Raw genomic sequence first — 21,033 nt, forward strand, 5'->3', positions numbered from 1 at the left:
CTTCTCTTTTTTACGGAAAAATGTAGAGCCAGCTCTACTATTTTGTATATTCAGTACAAGATTACATTGTGAACAATAAGAGGAAAGTTAAAGATAAAAGGACAGATAGAGTTAGGCGAGAGAATGTACAAAACCTAAAGATCCAATCAAATTGACTTTTTTTAATCGCGGTTTAAAAATACGCAAGTGAGATCAGACCACCCCAGATTCCTTGTCAGCTCATTCACGTCACTGTCATTGTGAATTCCCAGTAGTAAACATTTTCGAAATGCAGTGTTGCTTAAGCCAATGACACTTAATTAACAGACAGCCAGTGTATAGTAAGCATGTGCCAATGTTATTTTACTGCCGTGGATCCCAGACACAGCGACGAGGGTGCTGCGCTATAACAGTTTAAGCGGAAAAGTGAGATTTAATAAGTGAGGCAGGAGAGCAAACCTCAATGCTTTGTGGTGGGGGAAGAAATGAATCATGCAGGCTTTTGCTGTCTTGCTGATGGTGTCCCCCACAGGCTGCTAGTGTTACTGCTGTCTTTCATAATGCAATCTCAATTAGTCTTTCTGCACAAGTTACCTTCTGAGATCCACGTCCACATGCAGATGCCTGTAGCTTTGCTCCAAACAATCATATTTTGCATTAGTATAATCTGCACCCTTGCATAAACAATGAATGTTATTCTTAATGCCACCCAGCAGATTTTCTACCAATTGACTTTACAGATCACTCACTGTAGCTGCTTTCTGTGAGGATATGAGATGTTGTATACAAATATGTTTGGGCAGTTTGTTGATTGAACTGATAGCGTCTGCTCGAATGTGGTAGACCCAGTCAACAAATGTTTCAGGAAATGTGTTTCTAAAGGGAACAGTTATCATCTTTTGCTTTCTTTTCACAAAGAATTCAACCACAGCTATGCAAAGCTCTGAAAAGGTTGCGCTTTGCTACAAAATAAAGGTATTGTGTTGCGGAATTCAGCTAGTATATGTTTCTATACAGTATAAGAGAGAGTAAGCAGAAGAGAGCAGAAGCAATAGAAACAAAAAGTATATGGATAATTGCATATATCTGAAGGCAGTTCTGCAAAGAAAAGGAATCAGGATGAATTAAATAAAAAAAGATCTGATGTTCCTCAGAAAATATTTAATTATGATTTTGCTTCCAGTTCCAGGGCAAATATCAACATATGACTGCATTCCTACCACTAGAACTAAGTGTTGAATTCCCTTTCTGGTCACATGGTTTACCTGCCCCAAAGTTCCTCCACATGACACACAAAAGTAGAACACAATGATTTCTGGTAGCTTAGATAGAAAAATTATCCATTCCTGCCAATGTTACCATGATTAGATAAGGAATAAAAGCAAATCACAGTATAAGTCCACCTGGCAATGCGTTTTGTCATCGTGACAGTCACAGGTTGGACCATTGGCATCTTCTTCCTTCAGCAAAGCAAGAATTTTAACCAAGCCTCTGCCAAGAGGTCTCGTACTTGTCCTGCAGAAAACATGTAACAGAAACGTCTGAAATGTTTGATACTCCCTCCGTTTCACAATGTAAGACTTTCTAGCGTTGCCACATTCATATAGATGTTAATGAATCTAGGTATATATATGTGTCTAGATTCATTAGCATCTATATGAATATGGGAAATGCTAGAAAGTCTTACAATATGAAACGAAGGGAGTACATCCTATCACCTTTCCAAGTCACACTGTGAAGAACTAATGTAGGGACTAGGGAGTATTTTTCGCTGTCGTGAATCAACACCAAGCAGGCCAATGCAGGAACTACAAGCCAGGCAACCATATGAGCATGTAGAGCATTGATAACCGTACAACTCACTTTTCTTTAACTGGAGAAGAACATGCTAACAACAAGAAGACTACCCACTATATGCAATACAAAGGGGATCATATGCCCGTAATCAAATCATCTCTCAAATTCTCTGCATGCTCAAGTTGTCCATAAATGACACAACAACAGTACCACTGACGATGCGAAAATGCCCATGGGAAATATAACAACAGAGATGCATTATGCATATAGCTCGTCCTGGAGAAATTGATGCCCAAAATATTATTGCGGTACAGTTGTTGTTTGTCCCCGACCCACGCAATGATCATGCCTAATACAGTGTTCCAAATGGCAGCATGGCTAGGAAAATGCAAAAAGGAAAACTTCAAAATAGTACACGAAAGAACTCAGCGACAATAAATAGTTCTTAGTTCTTAAATATTCAACAGAAAACAGAAAATTTGACAAAAAGTGTGAAAGTCTCTCTCAGAAAATATTAGGAGTACATACATATAATGCATCAAAAAAAATTGTGACTTGTGCAAAAAGCAAGGACATAAGGTGGTGAAGGTAAAAATAACCTTGGCATCGCATAAATCTTTGTCATGCTAACAAGCTTATATCATTAAGTGAACAAAAAGGCCAAAAGCAAGAGGAGAGGAATCATGCAAAGGGGAAACGGACATAAAGGAAGAAAAAGGGAAAAGGAATATGTGGACCTGTGGTGACCTATAGAGTGGGAGGGCCAGCAGGGCGGCACCTCTCAAGTCTCAAGTGACAGTATCATGTGCAGACTCAAGCCTTATCTAGCACATAGGACTCGGGGAACATGTATATAACACCAACTATAACAATAATGAGCTCAATGCTATAATGACTGGTATAATACCATCAATGTTAAAGGATTTCGCAAGAGACCTTGTTGGACATAGGTACAGAATTCTGGAGTGAATTGTAGGACTGGCCAACCTAAAATGAAATGTAGTAATAGCCAGTTCGATGTAGAAAGAATATTTGCTAAAAAACCCTGGGCAGGTTACGTCTGATGATCAGCACACTGTTATCACCACATATTGTCCTGTTCCGGTATGCCCTCCAAGCCATCTTAGCAGTCCATCGATATGGTCATGAGCTCCCATCTCTAGCTGCATATTGGACTACCGCATCATCCCTTCTCTAAAAACTGAAACAGGCTTGCGCATTTCCCATCAAAACCATGACGAAAACAAAGATGTGTGATGCATATATTGGATTCAGTGATCAGAGACATTGGAATCGGATCATGCTTCACAGCCCAAGCCCAAACCCACAAAAAAGGATTAACAAATTGAACAAACTAGTGAATTTCGGTTGCGTGTTCTGTTTGAAAGATATAGCCCTCTAACACCAATATATGACAAAATCCTATTGTGCATTTTTTTTACGAACACAGGTCCTATTGTCCATGGTACTATCATTTTATTCAAGCTTACATTTGATTTTCAAAAACCAGATACCACAGATGGCAAAGTCTGACTTCAATGCACCTCCATAAGCTAAACTCACAGTATAGCTCTTGTGTGTAACAAGAGTACAAGACACCGAGGAAATAGATGGAATGATGGTGCTTGAGTAGATTTATGGGCATGATAAAATTCTCATCATCACTCCAAGAAGGGAATAAATGACAGGAAAAAAAAACTCAGTAAGATCTAATTTGCATGCCTTCTTACAGCCTTGCAAACTTCTAGTCCTGTGTTGAAGCCTATGTTAGATAATAAGTTGGCATAAACCGAATTTTCATCATGGCACCTAGTTCTGCACGGAAGGAAAAAAAAAAAGCTCATCCAACTGTAGCTCAATAGCAAAACAAACCTTTCCAGACTCATGAAACCAATTCGTTACCAGCATAAATCCAGATTATCAGTCAATATATTTGTCGCTCCCTATAAAATATAAACCTCTGGACCACTGTTCTTTTCAATACATAGTGTGGCCAGCATCAGTATATATGAAAGAAAAAAAAATCAGGCGTGTGATAAATGTATAGCAAAAACAAATTAAAAACCGGGGCAATTTTGGTAACAGAGTCAGATAACTGATACTATGACTGCATCACAATCCTTAACAAATTCGACTCAAAACTAAGCAATTGCATAGACAATTAGGATTTTCCGAACAATTACCGTCGTTCTGGTTAGCCGTAGGCGATCAGGCGAACAACTCTTCCCCGCGGCTTGTCGCGCACCTGCACCGATATGTCAGAGCCGGGGATCTCCCTCAGGCCTCAGCTGCATAGGCGGATGACGGCCGCCACGGCGGCGGAGAGCCGTGTCCTCCACTCCTCCCCATGCCCTCCGCCGTATTTCGGAATCCAGTTTCCTGAAGAGATCGAAACTAAAAATCAAAACCCTAAAGCTTCCCTTAAACCCTAGTGACAGAGACAAGCCGAATCCAATCGAGACTGCGAAAAACGTGATCCGGACCAACCTCGTGGGAGGGAGCTGGAGGTGCTCCGTCTTCTCATCGAGCACAACCCTCGTCTCCGCGAAGCAGCCGCAAGGGAGTTGGAGCAGCGCCGATCGTCGTAGCGACTTGCGAGAAGCCATCGATTTGGGGGAGAGAAAATCGTTGGGGGCGTAGAGAATCGCTCAACTCCTTGCCGATCGGCCGATTCGAGCGGCGGGGAAATTGGGAGAGAAAACAGCCCCGGAATAAATGAAAGGACGTATTTGCAAACGAAAAGTAATTTGTGAATAAAATTTTGTATATGTGTTCTTAGTGATCTAAAAGTAAGGCTGAAAAATAAACTTCGATGAAAAAACCACTAAATCAGTTCCAAATTTAAAGTTGAAAATTTAAATTTTAGCTGATAAGTATAAGCATAAGTATAAGGGAAAAGATGAGGCCCCAAAGTTTGGATGATGGCGGCGTTATTTGGTTTGGGATTATTTGGCCTCATCTTTTCGTTTATGCTTTTACTTATCAAACAAATTTTGAATTTTCAACTCTTAATTTGGAGTTGATTTTGGGGGGTTTTCATTGAGGTTTATTTTTCAGACTTTGCTTTTAGATCACTAAGAACATGAGCATGTATAAAAAATTTTATTCACAAATTATTTTTTATTTGTAAATATACCGTTTGGCTTATTCACACATATGTGAAACGATGGGGCCGTATTTCTTTGCGTTTGTGGAAATTTCTTTGGGTAACACTTGTTAGGCCCGGACTTCATAATTTGGTCCGAAAGGATGCATTACTTTACATGGGCTTTCTCATGGACTAGTAATGTAGCCCAATGTCATCGTCATGGTCTTGGTAGAGTCCCATCTATTAATTGTTTTTTTTAAGTTGGGATACATGAGAATTTTGGTGGGATATGGATAGAGAATTGAGGGAGGAACTCCCTCCTTTTCAATACCTGGGTAGTGGTGGTAATTGGGACGGAATTCCTCCTTTACTTTGCCTAAACAAATCTCAGCCATTCATTTTCATTAATGAACTAATCTCCAACTAAACTCTCTATCAATTTCCACTACCTCTACCAAACAAGATACTGGGATTAAAAATCAAATTCCCATTTTAATCTCACCATCAATTCCCTCGTGTAAACTCTCAATCCTATTTTAATCTCACCATCAATTCCTAAACTCCCAATCCCCTTCCCGGCGTTGCCAAACAAGCAGTGTGCGAAATAGCGTGTGAACTTCAATTTATACTGCAGAGATTGATTTATACAACATATACTATGAAAAGTTCAACAAAAGAGACAGGTCCAGACCTGAACAATGTTTTGAGTGCAATAAACGAAACTCATAAAGCTCGTCGACGCGGCGATGCTTGCCTCACTATCCACGTCAAACTCCCACAACTCGCAACTTTTCGAACGGCAACAATGGCGTTATAGCACCACTGCCTAACACTACTGATCAATGTCAATGGAGCCGGCGCGACAGCTAGACGGCGGCGGCATTGCCATGGAGATAGTCGAGGAAGAAGACGCCGGCGCCACCAGGCTGGGGCGGCTCAGCCTCAGCCTCGACCTGAACGGTGGCGGCGGCGGCGCGTTCCGCCCCAGCACGCTGCTCGACGAGTACGAGCGGCTGGCCATCGAGGCCCAGCTCGACCGGGCCGTCCTGCGCCGGAGCTACTCCGAGCCGAGCCCGTCCCGTCTCGCCGTCGTCGCGCCGCAGGACAAGCAGGAAGCCCCGCCGGGCGCTGCCGGCCGACGTGCCAAGGAGGAGGAGAAACCGGGAGCGGGACGTGCGCCGGCGCGGAGGTCCTGGCTGCTGGAGGCGTTGAAGCGGCTGCTCTGCTGGCTCGGCATCGGCGGCGCGTGGGGCGGAGGGCGCCGCCGGGGCGAGGAGCCGGCCGCGCCGTGCCCGCCGGCGCCGGCGCCGAGGATGCAGCTTCTCGACTACCTGACTACTACCTCCACTACCTGACGCCATGTAACTAGCCGTGTGATTTGTGAGTCAACAGCAGACATGTTAAATTGCCGTGACGACCGAAATTTTAATTTTTGATCGATCAACGACGCAACGTGACAATCCGCGTCGCATAGTTGCTTGTGACCAGTGTTTAGTTTCTGTAGCTTTCTTCATGATCGGAAGCAAATTCTCTAACTTAACATTTGTAACTTTATCATAGAGAAGTTAGAAAATCTTAATCATCCGTATTACCTGATCTGATCTTCCTGATCGATAATATCCGATCAGGTTAGGCTGGATCCATCCGATCCAATCATGGCAATCTAAGGACGGGGACCTTGGCATGCCCAGAAAGATACCTTTACAGCCATGGCGAGCAAAAAGAGAGGGAAAAAGTGACTGTGTCCAAGGACAAAACAAACTGTGCGAGATTTCGGTTGAATAATCGAGTCATATGATTCACTGCCGGTACATTGGATTAGGCCACCGCGCGCTCACGGTAACATCAGATTCAGATAGTTACAGTTAGCTGATTAGCTCGCGATCCGGTCAAAGAGAGCAGCTTACCCACCGCCACCGGGCACCATGGCGAGGACTGACGACCAAGAAACTGAAGTAAACCGTGTCCGGTGCACCAATTCTTCTGACGATTCAAGAAACATAACGATACCTGGAGCTGTCATCAATGCTTCAGAGTAGTACTACCCTTGTCTGAAGATCATTGTCCTATTCCAGTCGCCGAAAGAAATTTCAGTACTATAAATTCATACACAAAAAAAGCAGATTGCAGATGTGAACTGAGTACAAAATGATGATGCAAAATTTTCTTTTGCTGTTGCACTGTTGCAGTAGAGTGTCATGCCACCAACCATTACATCATCATAACTAGACGTCACTGACGTTCCAATTGAAAACACATGTTTATAAAACGTTTGTTACGTACTCTAATTAAGCTTGAGAGAAGTTTGACCGGCGATCGACAAACTTTGGACAAAGAAGCAAAAGCAGGCTGGGTCGCAGTCAACAACTGCAACGATGGGATGAACTTTCCACAGGCAGGGATTCAAAGTCATTCAACATCTCTAACTGCCACAGGCAGCAGCAAATATTACATCAATGGATCCTTGCAACTTCAGCGACATGATCTCATCACGTGGATTAGAACATTGGACAATCTATGTGCCGACAAGCAACAACACCACTTGGCACTTTGGCAGTTGGCACCCAACCGAAATAGCTGAAATGTTTGACTCCCCAAAAAAGAACTGAGTGACACACGTTTATTATTGCATAATGGAGTTTACAAGGCGCACTCAACACGCTGCTTCCATCCAATTAGAAAACGAAAAGTATCTACAACCTGGTTCTATCTACAGTTTCACCCTTCCCTTCTTAGTACTACTGAAGGGAGTTCATAAGGCCATTTGTCTTGCAATATATGAGATTACACTAAAACCACTAGGCTAGCAAAAACAACAAACAAATCGAAGTGAAGAGAAGAGAAAAAAAAATATGGACAATCAAAAACCCTCAACACCAGATCTCCGTAAAATAGGGGAAGGCGATTTCTTGATAGAGCTTACTCTAGGGTCATCCAGAGCACAGCTGGTCCTTGGAGGAAGCAGTGCAGATGTGGATGACCTTGGCGAGAGCAAATGTTGGTTTCGCGAAGGAGGTGACGGTGAGAAGGTTACGACAGGATGGTGATGAATGATGCCATTGAGACTTGTAGATTTTAACATCACCTTTCTTGGGGCAGCAGATGGCTCTTGCAAAGGATATCGACATGGAACCTTTATGTCCTGGACGCTTGCTAGGGACTCCACAACGGCCCTCATGGTAGGCCTCTCTGATGGATCTTTATTAAGGCATCTCAATATGATATCTGCTACAATCCGAGCAGCCTTGGTAGGGAAGCGTCCTTTTATACGGGAGTCCATGATTAACGATAGGCGACTATCATCGGTGAGGAAAGGCCTACTCCACTTGACAATATTGCGTTCTTCTTTTGAGGAACGGACATCAAGGTTCTTCCTTCCTGTTATTAGCTCCAGCAGGACAACTCCAAAGCACCATACGTTGCTCTTGGGAGTCAGTACACCTTTCTCCAAGGTTTCCACTGAGAGGTTTGCAGCAGCCTAACAAAGAATAGCATCCACGGTAAACAATGGCATTGACCACTATGGATATAATGCAAACAAGTAAAGTAAAAACACATCAAAATATTAGGATATTTGGGACTAAATAATATCAATGGCGTGCAACACAGAATCCATACAAACGAACAGAGTATTAACCATGCCAAAACACACTACTTGAATTTACAGAAAGAGATCAGGCAAATGAGTTGGGCTCTGATAACTATATCTTCTAAAATATTTTCAAAACATAACTTACCACAGATGCATTTGATATTTCCTCCTCGGTATTGAATCCAACACATCCATATCCTGATAGCTTTGCAGTGAAATCTTTGTCAATTTGGATGTTTGAGGTTGAGAAGTCATTGTACATGGCCTGTAAAAAAAATAACATATGAATAAGAGTTTAAACCACAAGGTCAAAAACCATCAACCAATGTACTATACAACTAGGTAAAATAAATATTCACTTATTGGTAATGTCAAAAAGAAAAAGTTTAGAAGCAGTAACCTGAAAAGGCCCTTCATCATGTAGGAAAGCCAGGCCTCTAGCAGCACCAAGAGCAACCTTCAAACGTGCTGACCAGTCCATGAAACGACCATCCGATCTTCCAAAGAGTAGTTTATCTAAGCTGCCATGATGGAGTCGCTCATAGACCAACATCCTTTCATTAGATTCTTCTCTTGCGTGAAAGCCGATTAGTTTACATAAGTTGGGATGCTGAAGTGATGCCAAGGTATTCACTTGTGTTTTAAACTCTTTCAAACTCTGCATATTAGTAAAATGTGTGTTGCATCAGTACCATAACCAGTTAAATTGTAAATAATAGATCAGGATGGTCCAATAAACGGTGCTGCAACATTAGGTAACACCAAAGGGGGTATCAGATTTAGACACACACACACAATACAAAGTCTAGTGAACCACTGAATTCCCAGAACTACACAATAACACTACAGTGATTTTTTAGATTCCTTCAATACTGAATACAAGTGAGGGAAGATCAGAACCATGCCAATAAACCACATAAAGTGGAAAGCATGAGATATCATATATCAAAGTATCAAACAAACGTCAAAAGAAAATCTCGCCAGTCACTGGATATGATTAGGAAGGAGTGGAGAAAGCATCTAGGAGTAAAGTGAAGAAAGAAGATCAAACACATGGTCTGCCTTCAAAGTCCAGAGCATGTTACCTAACCCCACCAATGGTGTGGTCCTGGTTTGCATTCACAAAAATAGAAAGAGTTATTTCTGCTGGAGACAGCATAGCTGTAACATTAAGAGCATAGATCACATGCCTACAAAACCAGTCCGTGCCTCTAGCCTAAGGTCAGCTTCTTAATAGAAGAAATGCTGCAAAATGGTTAAAGCCCTAAAAGAGTATAATCCTTACAGTGTACAAGCATTTTGCCAAGTCACTACTCACTAGCAAGAGAGAAATAAAAGTAAGCCATAACATGCCAACCATCTGTTTGACAAGCTGACCAACAAAGCAAAATGGCAAAGCTACCGCTTTACATCCAATACAACTTCCTTCCAGGGGAAAACAAAGAAGATGAAACACATAATTCAATATTACGGAGAACAGTACCTGAGTGGAGGAGAGCAACCGAGATACTATTGCTTCAATGGTCTTTGGGTCGGTAAAATCATCCCTAAAGGACGCCTTGTATGATGTTGATGTCAAACTTTCGGAAACACACTGGTCACCAGAAAACCATTGGCAAGCTGATGAAAGTTCCTCATAGGAGAAATTCTTAAGCCCATCACACTTCTTTGGAGGAAGTGGCAGAGGGCCTGAAGCATCGAGTGGTCCACTTGCATTGATGGCTTTGAAGCTGCCAAAGTTCCTCAATGATTTTCCTTCTGGTGATGGGAGAGGAAGGGGCAGTGGATTAGAGAAACGGTGGCCCTTTATAGAACCTCCCTTGCCCCTGGAGTCATCTTGATCATCGAATTCGGCATATGGAAGACCATCCTGATCAACCACAATTAGGCTGGAAGGAGCAGACAGCACGCGCGCTCTGCTGTAAGAAGCTTTCTTTTCCGATTGGTGGATTTTAGCCTTGTTCCTAAAACTAGGAGGAGCAGATTGTAACGATGGCACATGCGCTTCTGGCTCTGGGAGTCTTGAGGACGTGCTTTCCCTTGCATCAACCGATTTCTTGGTGAGAGCAAGAGGCTTCTTCTTCTTGGATCTCAGGACAGTGAAGCAACCCATCATGTGTACAATGAGGGAAAGCTGCTACAGAATTTCAAATAGGATCCTGAGTTAGCACATAGCACAAAAGTAGCTGCCCCATCACAATATAGCAGTTAGTCGTCGGCAACAATAAAAAGTTGTCATGTATTGCATCTGCTAAAGCTAAATGCAGTACAACAGAAGGTGCAAAAGGCGTCGAACCTTGCATCAGCAAAAAAAAAAAAAAAAAAACATAACTATGATATCTCTCCTTAAGTACAACACCTCTCAATGTATTCTGAACTTCCAAACCATTACTGGAGAAGAAGAGACAGCTAAACTACTAAAACTGCCTCATTCCCACAATCAGTTCACTGATCTATCAAGAGACAAGCTGAGACGAAGGCTTATAGGAGCCAGGTGGTGTGATGCATTGGTCCGCAGACGCAACAATGGACGTTCAAACACACCACTCCATTTAGTTTGGTTTCCAATGCAACTTCACAGAAATTGCGCGCGTCTGCAACTACTTCCATATCCAGAGACGGAATCTAGTAGTCGAATTCTCACCTAACCAAACCAAATTAACAATTCCGGGTCAAAAGTCCAACTTAAATAAGCAATCTATTGCAGCTAAGTCATTGACCCCAACAACCAAGCACTGCACCACCCCCAAAACATTTACTGGAAATTTTCACCGCTCCGCGATCATAAATGAACCCGCGGTTGCAGCTTCCATGGCCGTGAAAGCAGAATTCCCAAAACCTTCACGGCATTATCTCACCTCTTACTAATATACAGCATTGTGAGCATTCACAGAATCCAAACGAACTTCTGAAACGGTGGTGGGGGAAATTATGAAATTCGAGGGTTTTCAAACCCCCGACCTTATATCCAAAGTCCTAGCCTGCCATTCGGCGAAAATTTATAAATGCAAGAGCGCAAACACAAACAAAAATATTTAAAAAAACAAAAAAAAACAGCAGCGCGCTTTGGGAAAGCAGCAGATGATAATCCAAATGAGAAAGATCCAGGCAGCAACGGAAAAAAAAAACATCAGTAACCACCCATGAAATAACCCCAAAAATTCCACCTATAACCAAGCAAACCGCACACAACAACAGCAGCAGAGGGGAAGCAAAGAGACCGCACCTGTGGCCGCTGGAACGCCGCTCCGGGAACGCAACCGCGGGGGAAGCGAAGAATGGGAGGGGGGCTCCCCAGCGGTGAGGGTCAGGCCGCGGCTGGCATCTAGGGGAGGAGGCCGAGGAGCAGGAGGAGAGGGGGGATAGGAGGAGGAGGAGAGGAAAGCGGATATAACAGCAGCGAGGAGAGGCGAAGAGGGGAGAAAAGTAAAATAAACGGAGGAGGATTAGCTATGGTGGTGGCGAGGCGACAGAGAGGAGAGGGCGCGGCACTGGTCAAAGCCGGTGGAGGGGCTCCGAGGCAGGCGGCATTTTTATATTCCGCCCCCCGCTAACCCCGCTTTTACCCAACAAATCCATGTAATTAGCAGTAATTAACTACTTTTAGGAGCAGGTACAATAGCAGGCTAGTATAAGCTAGCTTTCGAGAAGACAGAGAGAAGCAGCAGGAAACACAGACGCCAACATACATGTTTGTATGACAGTTAGCCATATATTAATTATGTAGTATATGTTTATAGGTAACTTATTACATGAATTGGCTCTAAAATTAACTATAGTTAATTTAAAGTCAACAGTTGGCTATACTAATAAACTTGCTCTAACCATGTGTTTGCAAAGGTAGGGTAATGGGAGGGTGGGGCAGGATGCACATGAGAGTGTGTTGGTAATGGTACCACCCATCACAGGGTGATTTTCTAAAGCGGTGAAAATCAAATGGTGTTTTTTTTTTTTGCCTTCACAAGCCGACAAAGGTGGTTTGCTCATGAACATTCAGCTGCAGTGCTCCAGTATTTTCAGAAACAGGTTTCAGGTTTTCCTTTTTCTTCTGAATAGTGCGTGTGTCAAGATGACGCAACTGTGTGTTGATAGGGGTAACACATTGCTTGTACGGTTAATTATAGCCACTGGTTATGGTTTTTCTTTTAAAAATGTTTATTGTGTAACCCTTTCTCGCCCACAAAATTATTCAGTTCAAAGTTAAGCACGAAGAGTTTTGTGGAAGCGTCCATTGGGAAGAAATCAACTTTAACCATGTAGCCTGGGTTCTACAGCTTTGATCAACACTATAAGCAAAAGTGTAATTGGGAAACTGGAAGGCAATTCGGGTGATTATGGTCTGATGCTCATATTGATTTGATGCATGCGTGGTCGAGGTTGTTCACCAATACAACTTGACAGGAAAAGAAGGATGACGAACTGCGTGTGCAAAATTCTAACATGATAAAAGGGCATATCGTTCTCCAGTTGTTTTTCTCTCTCGCTACCATTCTTGTTTTGCTTTTCAGAGGGAGAAAGATCGAATAAAATGCGACCGCGATGGCTTTGAATGTTTGACAAGTTGCCACTGCTTGCTTATTCGTTATCCTGCCGTCTGAAGATCCCGGACGAAACGAAAACATCAATGAAGGATCATAGTTTATTTGCCTTGCCGTCTGCGGTTCAGTGTTTTTAATTCTTGTTCTAATCGAAGAAGAGAGTAAGAAAGTTTGAAGTATTGACGATGGAACGCAAGAGATTACTTCGCCATCTGCGAAAAGGATGTGGCATCTCTTGTTTTGAAGTCACTGTGTTGGCTTTTTGCTCATTGTTGAATTGAACAAGAAATTTTCCTTGGAGCACACAGCTCTTTCATCTAGAAATAGCTCCAGAATGACCTGGCCATTGCCATACTAAAATATAGGGAAAATACTGGTGCTACATGGCAAGAACATGAAAGAGTTTATTCAAAGATCGATGATTCCTATGTTCAATGTTCTGAGTCTTTGAATCATCGATGCGAGATCGCCAGTCCGACATTTGACGCTGCAGTTTGATTAAGAGTGAGCTTCAGGGACAATTATTGAGCTTGACAAGCTGTCTAGTGGTTAGTTCTGCACTAGTAGTACATACTGCATTGCTAAATTATGTCAACTAACCGTAGAGGTAGACTGCTTAGATGAAAAGAACAACTGAGACTGAAAGAGATTCAGACGACTAGCAGATGATAATTCTGCAGCTTGCCCTTATGGATGGGCTTCCTGGGAGTCTAAACATAGGCTGTGTTTAGATTTAAAGTTTGGATCCAAACTTCAGTCATTTTCTATCACATCAACCTGTTATACACACACAACTTTTCAGTCACATCATCTTAAATTTTAATCAAAATTCAAACTTTGCGCTGAACTAAACACAGCCATAGAGAAGGTAACCTGAATACATTACAACTGAACTATATTAAAGAGTTAGCAGAAGCAAATCCAGAGTTAAATTTGGTTAGTACAAGTCATGTTGAATAGTGGAACATTTCCCGTAGAAACTTATGCAGCACGCCAGCACGAGTTCTTCACTTCTTCTCCCTGAGCTCATGGAGAAGAAATTTCAGAACAAAGTCCCTGAGGAACAAGTACAAACACGACCAGAGAAAATAAAAGTATTTTTAGAGGGGGTGGGATGCAAAAATGTGCAAGATTTGTTAGAACTAGAAGGCTCTCTTCATCTTAAAATTAGTCAAAGAGAATGGCCAAGCAAGGGAGAATATCCACAAATTCCAAGCGCAAGCAAGCAAGCGTGGTCAGAGATATGGCATTGTGGTGGCAGTGGGGCCCACCGCCGACGCTGACAGCCCGGTCAAAGACGAGAAAAAAAAATCCGCGAGAGAGAGGGGGTGCGTGTGTGTGTGTCCAGTTTTCCAAGGTGGGCCGGGCCGTAAGGTGGGTGGAGTCAAACGGGAAAGGGACGAAGCTGGGGATCGGACTTTGACCGCATCTCGGCCGTCCGTTGGTGCATCGGACGGCCCAGATCGGTCCAGCGCCTCACATCGCCGGGCCGGGCCCGCCGGTCGGTCGGGAGTAATAAGCTCCGGGGGAGGACCACGCACGCGAGCATTGATGGAGCTGCCCGAGGGAGGGAGGGGCCATGATTGGGCAATCATCGTCCGTCGCCTCACGGGAAGAGTGCACGAATCTCGAGGCGGTTGAACAGTGAGCCAGGACGGCTGTACAGTGGCTGCTCTAGGATGTGGTTGGGGTAGGCTCCCTGTTTGGTGCGTAATCATACTGGAGGGTTTGGATGGTTCATGCCGGTAGATCGATTTTGGAGGGAGCTCATCTTGGCAAAAAGAAGAAATTGAGTTTCTTCTTTGAAATTAAAATACTTCGTAAAAGTTTATTCTTTCACATGGAAAGAATTCATATTGTCTCCAATTTCGTCACAGTAAACTTGCTATACTAGTAAAGGCCCTTTTTAATTGTATGAAAAAATCCGAAGGAATAAAAAAACACATGATTATGCCAGGAAAATGCAAATATAAAACAATGGACTACAAACACAAAAATGCTCATTTAATTCGACCGTGGAAAAAAAACATAGGAAACGGATGAGAGATATATTCTTGCTAAGTTTTCTCCAAAATTTTTATATGATTATCTATTCCATAGGAACTTTAAAGAATAAAATAAGATTTAATCTTTTGTTTCAAAGGTTTTCATAGGATTTTTTCCCTATAGGATTGAAATCCTCCCAAACTCCAATGTTTCCCCTACAAATCAAAGGGATCCTAACATTGTTTTGTTGTTGGTTTTAACTTATATGGCTAGGTAGAATAAAAATTTTATGCCAAGGGATGAAAGATATGGAACGGCATTTCAAGGTCTCTAAATGGATTTTTCATCTAAAAAAATTACTTAATCCTCGCAAAAAAGCACAAAACTTTTTGAATGGTAATGTCCTCTGTTTCTGTTAGTGATTCTACAAAATATCACTAAGGCTAAGTTCTTTTCGCCAACTTGAAATGGTATTTTCCTTGTTTTTCATTAGCAATGCTCCCTGAACTTTTAATATTATATTTTGTGGAAATAAATCATATAGAAGTTGTTTAGAAAAAACCAAAAACAAATTTATTTTCTAAATTTATAAGTCACGAACTGTTTCACCTGAAATGCTCAAACAAATGCAGCCTAAGAATTTGTTTGGTTAAAGGGTTGGGATGGATTAGATTGGGTTGAACCCATTTTTCAGTGTTTTGTTTAGGCACATGTGGGATATGATGGTCCCCGACAAGGAATATATCCCCTAGGATCCGGGTTAGTGGCCCTTAAAAAACTAGCGGACCAATCGAACCTACTTTTTTCTCTCACTAACTTGTGGACATTCCTTCAAAAGTAGATCATCCCATCCCTTATGCCAAATAGATAGATGGGATCATCCCATCCTAAAAATAGGGATGAGTCCAACACATCTCACTTTGTTCCTAAACTAAATACATGCTAAGTTCGTCGTATGAGCCCCTACTACAAAATCTATGTAACAAGAAATTTGTTTCGCATTTTTTAAGACAAAAGCCAGTAGGGCTAGTACACACTGCATGTCCTCTTTCATGCTCAAGCAAAACGGTACTACGTCAATTTCATGCCAGATTAGTTTAAGGTCAAAAAAACAATTCCTTCCCCTCCTGTCTTTCTCCATTGCATGTTACACACAGTTCACACACTCATCACTACACACGGATCTGTCGTTTTAGGCGTGGCTCAGGACCATATCTTTGTTTTGCAGTGCGCATATGCAATTAGTTAGCACTCTCTCTGGAGTGTGGATGGAGGCGCCCCCACCGTTTAATTTTGGCCTGAACGCTGGAATCTTGGGCTTAGGGATGGCAATTTTATCCATGAGTCCGGGTATATGTGGATACCCGACCCGATGGATATAGACGTGGGTGTGACTTTTTACCCATGGGCATGTCCGCCCGAGACCCGAAGACGTCATGGGCAACTGGCGGGTTTCATTTTTTACCCGTAGGTAACACATGTCCGACCCGATACATATGTATTAGCTAATTTCGACTCATTTCTTAATTCTTATACCATTTCTTTTGGTTCATTTGTGATGCTAACTGATACTAAGTTGTGATGTAATTCAAATTATTGTCAATAACCGATAATTTGGTAAATTATTGATTTTATTTCTCTTTGTTAAATTACATATCTTTCAAGTTATTATTCATGCGAGATCTATTGGGTACCCGTCGGGCATGGGTACAGGCACGAAATTTTGCCCGCTAACTCTAGTGGGTAGGGTTCGGGTGGGCAATGTTGGGCATTGGGTCAGGCATGGTTTTGCTCTACCCGTACCCGACCTGACCCATTGCCATCCCTACTTGGGCTTGGTTCACGAGCTACCTGGCTATCAAGCGTCGTCGCGCTCCTGCCCGTGCGGTGCTTGGTTTCACACGCTCTCCTACTTCCCCTGCCCCACCTGCCCCGCGACAAGCTAGCTAGACGCTTTGCCGTCTTCGGTTTTCGCATGGGATTTCGCTGGAAGGATGGAGCAGAAGCGACGGCGCGAGAGCAGTACAATAGCACTATAAGTCAGCTATAACCACATATCAAGAAAAAAATTAAGGGAGAGAATTATCCCACCTCCTTATTTCTCATTTTGATTTACTTTTATCTTACCTTTTTATTACTATTAAATTTATGGTTGTGTGTCTTATGATAGAAGCCGGAGATATAACCCATTTTCATTTTCTAAACGAAGAGAGAAGAAAGCGGGCTACAAATTTATAGCCAGCTGCAACACGGACTCCAAAACGTTATGTGTGTATGACAAGTGAGACCGGGTATTAATGGTGTAATATATTTTTATAGTTACCTATTTTATAAGTGGACTGTTTGATTTGTTATAGATGATTTAGAGACAGTAGTTAGCTATTAAACTTGCTTTGAGGTCGCAAGGCGAGCCTGCGGGCAGCAGGAGCCGGGAGGGAGGAGGGGGAATGCGTCGTCATCGTCGTTGACGGTTACAGTGATAACAGTATCTTTTGCCAGCGGTTTCTCCGGATCGCTTTCGCCGTCGCTGTCTGCCGGCATAATTCTAGAACTTTCTTAACTATAATATAAAATTTGGTCTCTAATTGGTATCAATCCAAATCCATTCATTTAAAATGCTACCCTACTAAAATATTGGTAGTGCCAAAACATAGCTAAGTCACTATCAATACTTCAATATTTTAGTAGGGCACTAAACCAAACAAGCCCGAAAACGGATTCGCCGCCGGTGGCTGCTGCGTTGCGTGACGACCGGTCGGTGAGCAGGGGCGCCCGGGCGGTCGGGACGAGACGAGAGAGTTCTTCTCCGGCGCGCTCAGTGGAGCTATCAGCTCGCCACCATCGATCCATATCGCTCTCGGGCTTACGCGAGTGCCCTGGCCGCGACGCCATATACATCGTTTCACGTTTTTGCAGTATGATCAAGCGAGAGCGTGTGCTTCACATGTTTCGTGGAATTCGTGGTCAGACGACGGTGGTTGATGGTCTATGCCCAATTTCAAAAGATCGATGTTACGGCGTGATGACGCTAATACGTTGAAACCCGAGTAGGATGAGCCGTAATGTCGTACTGTATAGTATTATTTGCCGCTCGTACATAGTAGTGGCTCGTTTTTAGAGTATTTTGAGAAATATTACTATTCGAACAAAGCTAAGTCAAGATGGACTTTTCAGAATCTTATACCAAGGCCCGGGATTAGCAGCACGTTGTTCTCGTAATCAGGCATAGATGTCGATGCTGATAGACTGACAGCACCTGCACATGATTACCTTCTTGTCAGTATTGCCCGTTGAATCACAGAAAAGCTAATGCGCGCGTTTCGGCCCAGAGGGCCCAGCCCCGGCACGCGCGTCCTCTGACTTTTTTTTCCTTTTTTTCCAATTTTTTCGTTTTTTTCACACTTTTTCTGTTTATTTTTTTTAATCTTTTATCATATTTTGAGTTTGAAAGTTTTTAAATTCTCGATTTAAAAACTTTCAAGTTCAGATTTGAAAATTTTTATTTTTTTTCAAATCTTGATTTGAAAGTTTTCGAATCTTGAGTTGAAAGTTTTCAAATCTCATATTGAAAGTTTTCAAATTTTTCAAATCTGGACTTGAAAGTTTTTGAATCTCGATTCTTGAGTTGAAAGTTTCGATTATGAGTTGAAAGTTTTCAAATCTTAAGTTGAAAATTTTCAAATCTGGGTTGAAAGTTTTCAAATCTGAGTTGAAAGTTTTTAAAATTTAAAACTTAAATCGAAAGTTTTCAAATCTAACTTAAATTTTTTTTATTCTGTAAGTAAAAAAATCTCCCAAAAAAATCGACAGAATCTTTTCTAATTACTACCATTAGTATTAGTGTTAAGTATATTAACTAATATAGGTAGTTAAGACTAAAGAGAAGGGGAAGTGCTCGCCAACTTCTTTCCTGGCGCGCACGTGCGTGCTAGCCACCCCCCTATTCGGAAAAGCTAATGCGCGCGCGCGTCCTCTAACCTTTTTTTTTCTTTTTTTTTTCCGATTTTTTCGTTTTTTTCCACACTTTTTTCTGATTATTTTTTTTAATCTTTTAGCATATTTTGAGTTTGAAAGTTTTTAAATTTTGAGTTGAAAATTTTCAAATCTGAACTTGACGATTTAAAAACTTTTAAGTTCACATTTAAAAAATTTTTATTTTTTTTCAAATCTTGATTTGAAAGTTTTCGAATCTCGATTTGAAAGTTTTCGAATCTTGAGTTGAAAGTTTTCAAATCTCAAATTGAAAGTTTTCAAATTTTTCAAATCTGGACTTGAAAGTTTTCGAATCTCGACTCTCGAGTTGAAAGTTTTGATTCTAAGTTGAAAGTTTTCAAATCTCGGGTTGAAAGTTTTCAAATCTGAGTTGAAAGTTTTTAAATCTGGGTTGAAAGTTTTCAAATCTGAGTTGAAAGTTTTTAAAATTTGACTTTAAAATTTAAAACTTAAATCGAAAGTTTTCAAATCTAACTTAAATTTTTTTTAATCTGTTAGTAAAAAAATCTCCCAAAAAATCGCCAGAATCTTGTCTAATTACTATCATTAGTGTTAAGTATATTAACTAATATAGGTAGTTAAAACTAAAAAAAAGGGGGAGTGCTCGCTAACTGCTTTCCTGGCTAGCACGCGCTTACTAGCCACCCCCGTTGAATCATTCCTTCCACGGGGGAGTAGTATTTACTACTACCTCTGTGGCTTATGCCTTGGAAAATTCCCGTAAGGTAACTTTGATTGCCACGATCGTTTTCGTCCGTGCTCCAGACCTCCAGTAACATTCCAATAGGGTCACTTTCTCTCGTTCTATCATACAGTACACGTCTTGTTGCTCTCATTTATGTTTCTACTTGCCGCATAGGAGAACCACTACCACAAGTTCATTTTTTTCTTACATCCATTTTGCATTCTATTGTGTCTGATTGTTTCGCGGTCGTGGCCTTGTATCAACCAAGGAATCGAAAAGAGAGAATTTCTTATATACTATTGAAAATTAGTCTGATTTCTTATATGGCACTCAAAATTGACTCTTTTCTTATATGCCATTGTTTTAAATTTGTGTACCCTCTCATGACACTCACGTCTGTTGACCGTTAACTCTCAAATAAAAAAGACGTATTTATCATTCTGAGTATATAACGGTCAACACACGGGAGTGACATGAGAAAGTGCACAAATTTAGAACAATGGAATATAGGAAAAAAACAATTTTCAATGGCACACAAAAATTAGACCAATTTTCTGTGACGATTCTCTCCGAAGGAAAAGGCCTGACGACTGTTTGCATCTACAGAAAACAACCCCAAATTCCCAACTCCCCATGCTGAGACGTCCCCTAGCCTGTAGCCTGTACTCCCTCCGTCCTGTAGTTTTAGCACTATTCATATCCAACGTTTAACCGTTTGTCTTATTTGAAAAAAGATTATAATTAATATTTTTATTGTTATTAGATGATGAAACTTGAACAGTACTTTATATGTGACTAATTTTTAAAATATTTTTTATAAATATTTTAAATAAGACGGATGATCAAAAAGCTGAGCACGTATATTTATGGCTGCACTTATTCTCTGACATAAAACAAAACAAAACGCTGCTGCTTGTTTTGTGTCAGAGAATACGACGACGACAAAAACCGGAGATCAGAATTTCAACAGTAGTACGCAACTGTGGTAGTCTGACGTGCTTGCAGGCCAGTGAGCTGCCACCACGTTTTCATGAAAGGTTTCACATATGTAAATTAGCAGTAATAGATACTGAACCAGAACAGAAGACCACAGCCACAAACAAAATAGTGGTAGTACTTTGATGATAAGATGTAAGATAAACACGCACAGATCGACCAAACTTGTCCAAGGTTCAAACCCTGGTCCTTTGGGTTCAGCAGGCAGCAAAACCTAACTGTCAAAAAGAAAATCAGACGAAAACTTTGAACTGGAACTCGGATTAGGTGATCGCCTCACTACTCGGACACTCTGCATTACAGGTGTTCAAATGGCTGGCCTACTCGTGTAATCATTAACTAATAGTACTAATAATCTAGTAATTTACAGCAAGTTTTC

General features: G+C 41.6%; 1 protein-coding gene and 1 long non-coding RNA gene across 4 annotated transcripts; both read right to left on the reverse strand.

The window, feature by feature from the left end:
* Nucleotides 1-87: 87 nt before the first annotated feature.
* On the reverse strand, nucleotides 88-4,455 carry LOC127770579 (uncharacterized). 2 transcript variants are annotated; one of them, XR_008017023.1, is made up of 3 exons: nucleotides 4,264-4,455; nucleotides 3,960-4,155; nucleotides 88-1,494 (listed from the first exon to the last, which is right to left on the reverse strand). It is a non-coding gene; the product is annotated as an uncharacterized LOC127770579 (long non-coding RNA). The 2 variants fall into 2 exon arrangements; XR_008017022.1 differs by having other exon boundaries at nucleotides 88-3,591.
* Nucleotides 4,456-7,449: 2,994 nt separating this feature from the next.
* Nucleotides 7,450-11,949, reverse strand: LOC127758972 (probable serine/threonine-protein kinase PBL1). 2 transcript variants are annotated; one of them, XM_052283951.1, is made up of 5 exons: nucleotides 11,683-11,949; nucleotides 9,940-10,590; nucleotides 8,857-9,114; nucleotides 8,602-8,721; nucleotides 7,450-8,342 (listed from the first exon to the last, which is right to left on the reverse strand). In XM_052283951.1, the coding sequence occupies exons 2-5, from the start codon at nucleotides 10,570-10,572 to the stop codon at nucleotides 7,725-7,727; spliced, it is 1,629 nt and encodes a 542-aa protein (XP_052139911.1). In that variant the 5' UTR covers nucleotides 10,573-10,590; nucleotides 11,683-11,949; the 3' UTR covers nucleotides 7,450-7,724. The 2 variants fall into 2 exon arrangements, with proteins under 2 accessions (XP_052139911.1, XP_052139910.1); XM_052283950.1 differs by having other exon boundaries at nucleotides 9,940-10,593.
* Between the last annotated feature and the right edge of the window lie 9,084 nt (nucleotides 11,950-21,033).

The sequence above is a fragment of the Oryza glaberrima genome, chromosome 1, assembly GCF_000147395.1.
Source record: "Oryza glaberrima chromosome 1, OglaRS2, whole genome shotgun sequence".
Lineage (NCBI taxonomy): Eukaryota > Viridiplantae > Streptophyta > Magnoliopsida > Poales > Poaceae > Oryza > Oryza glaberrima.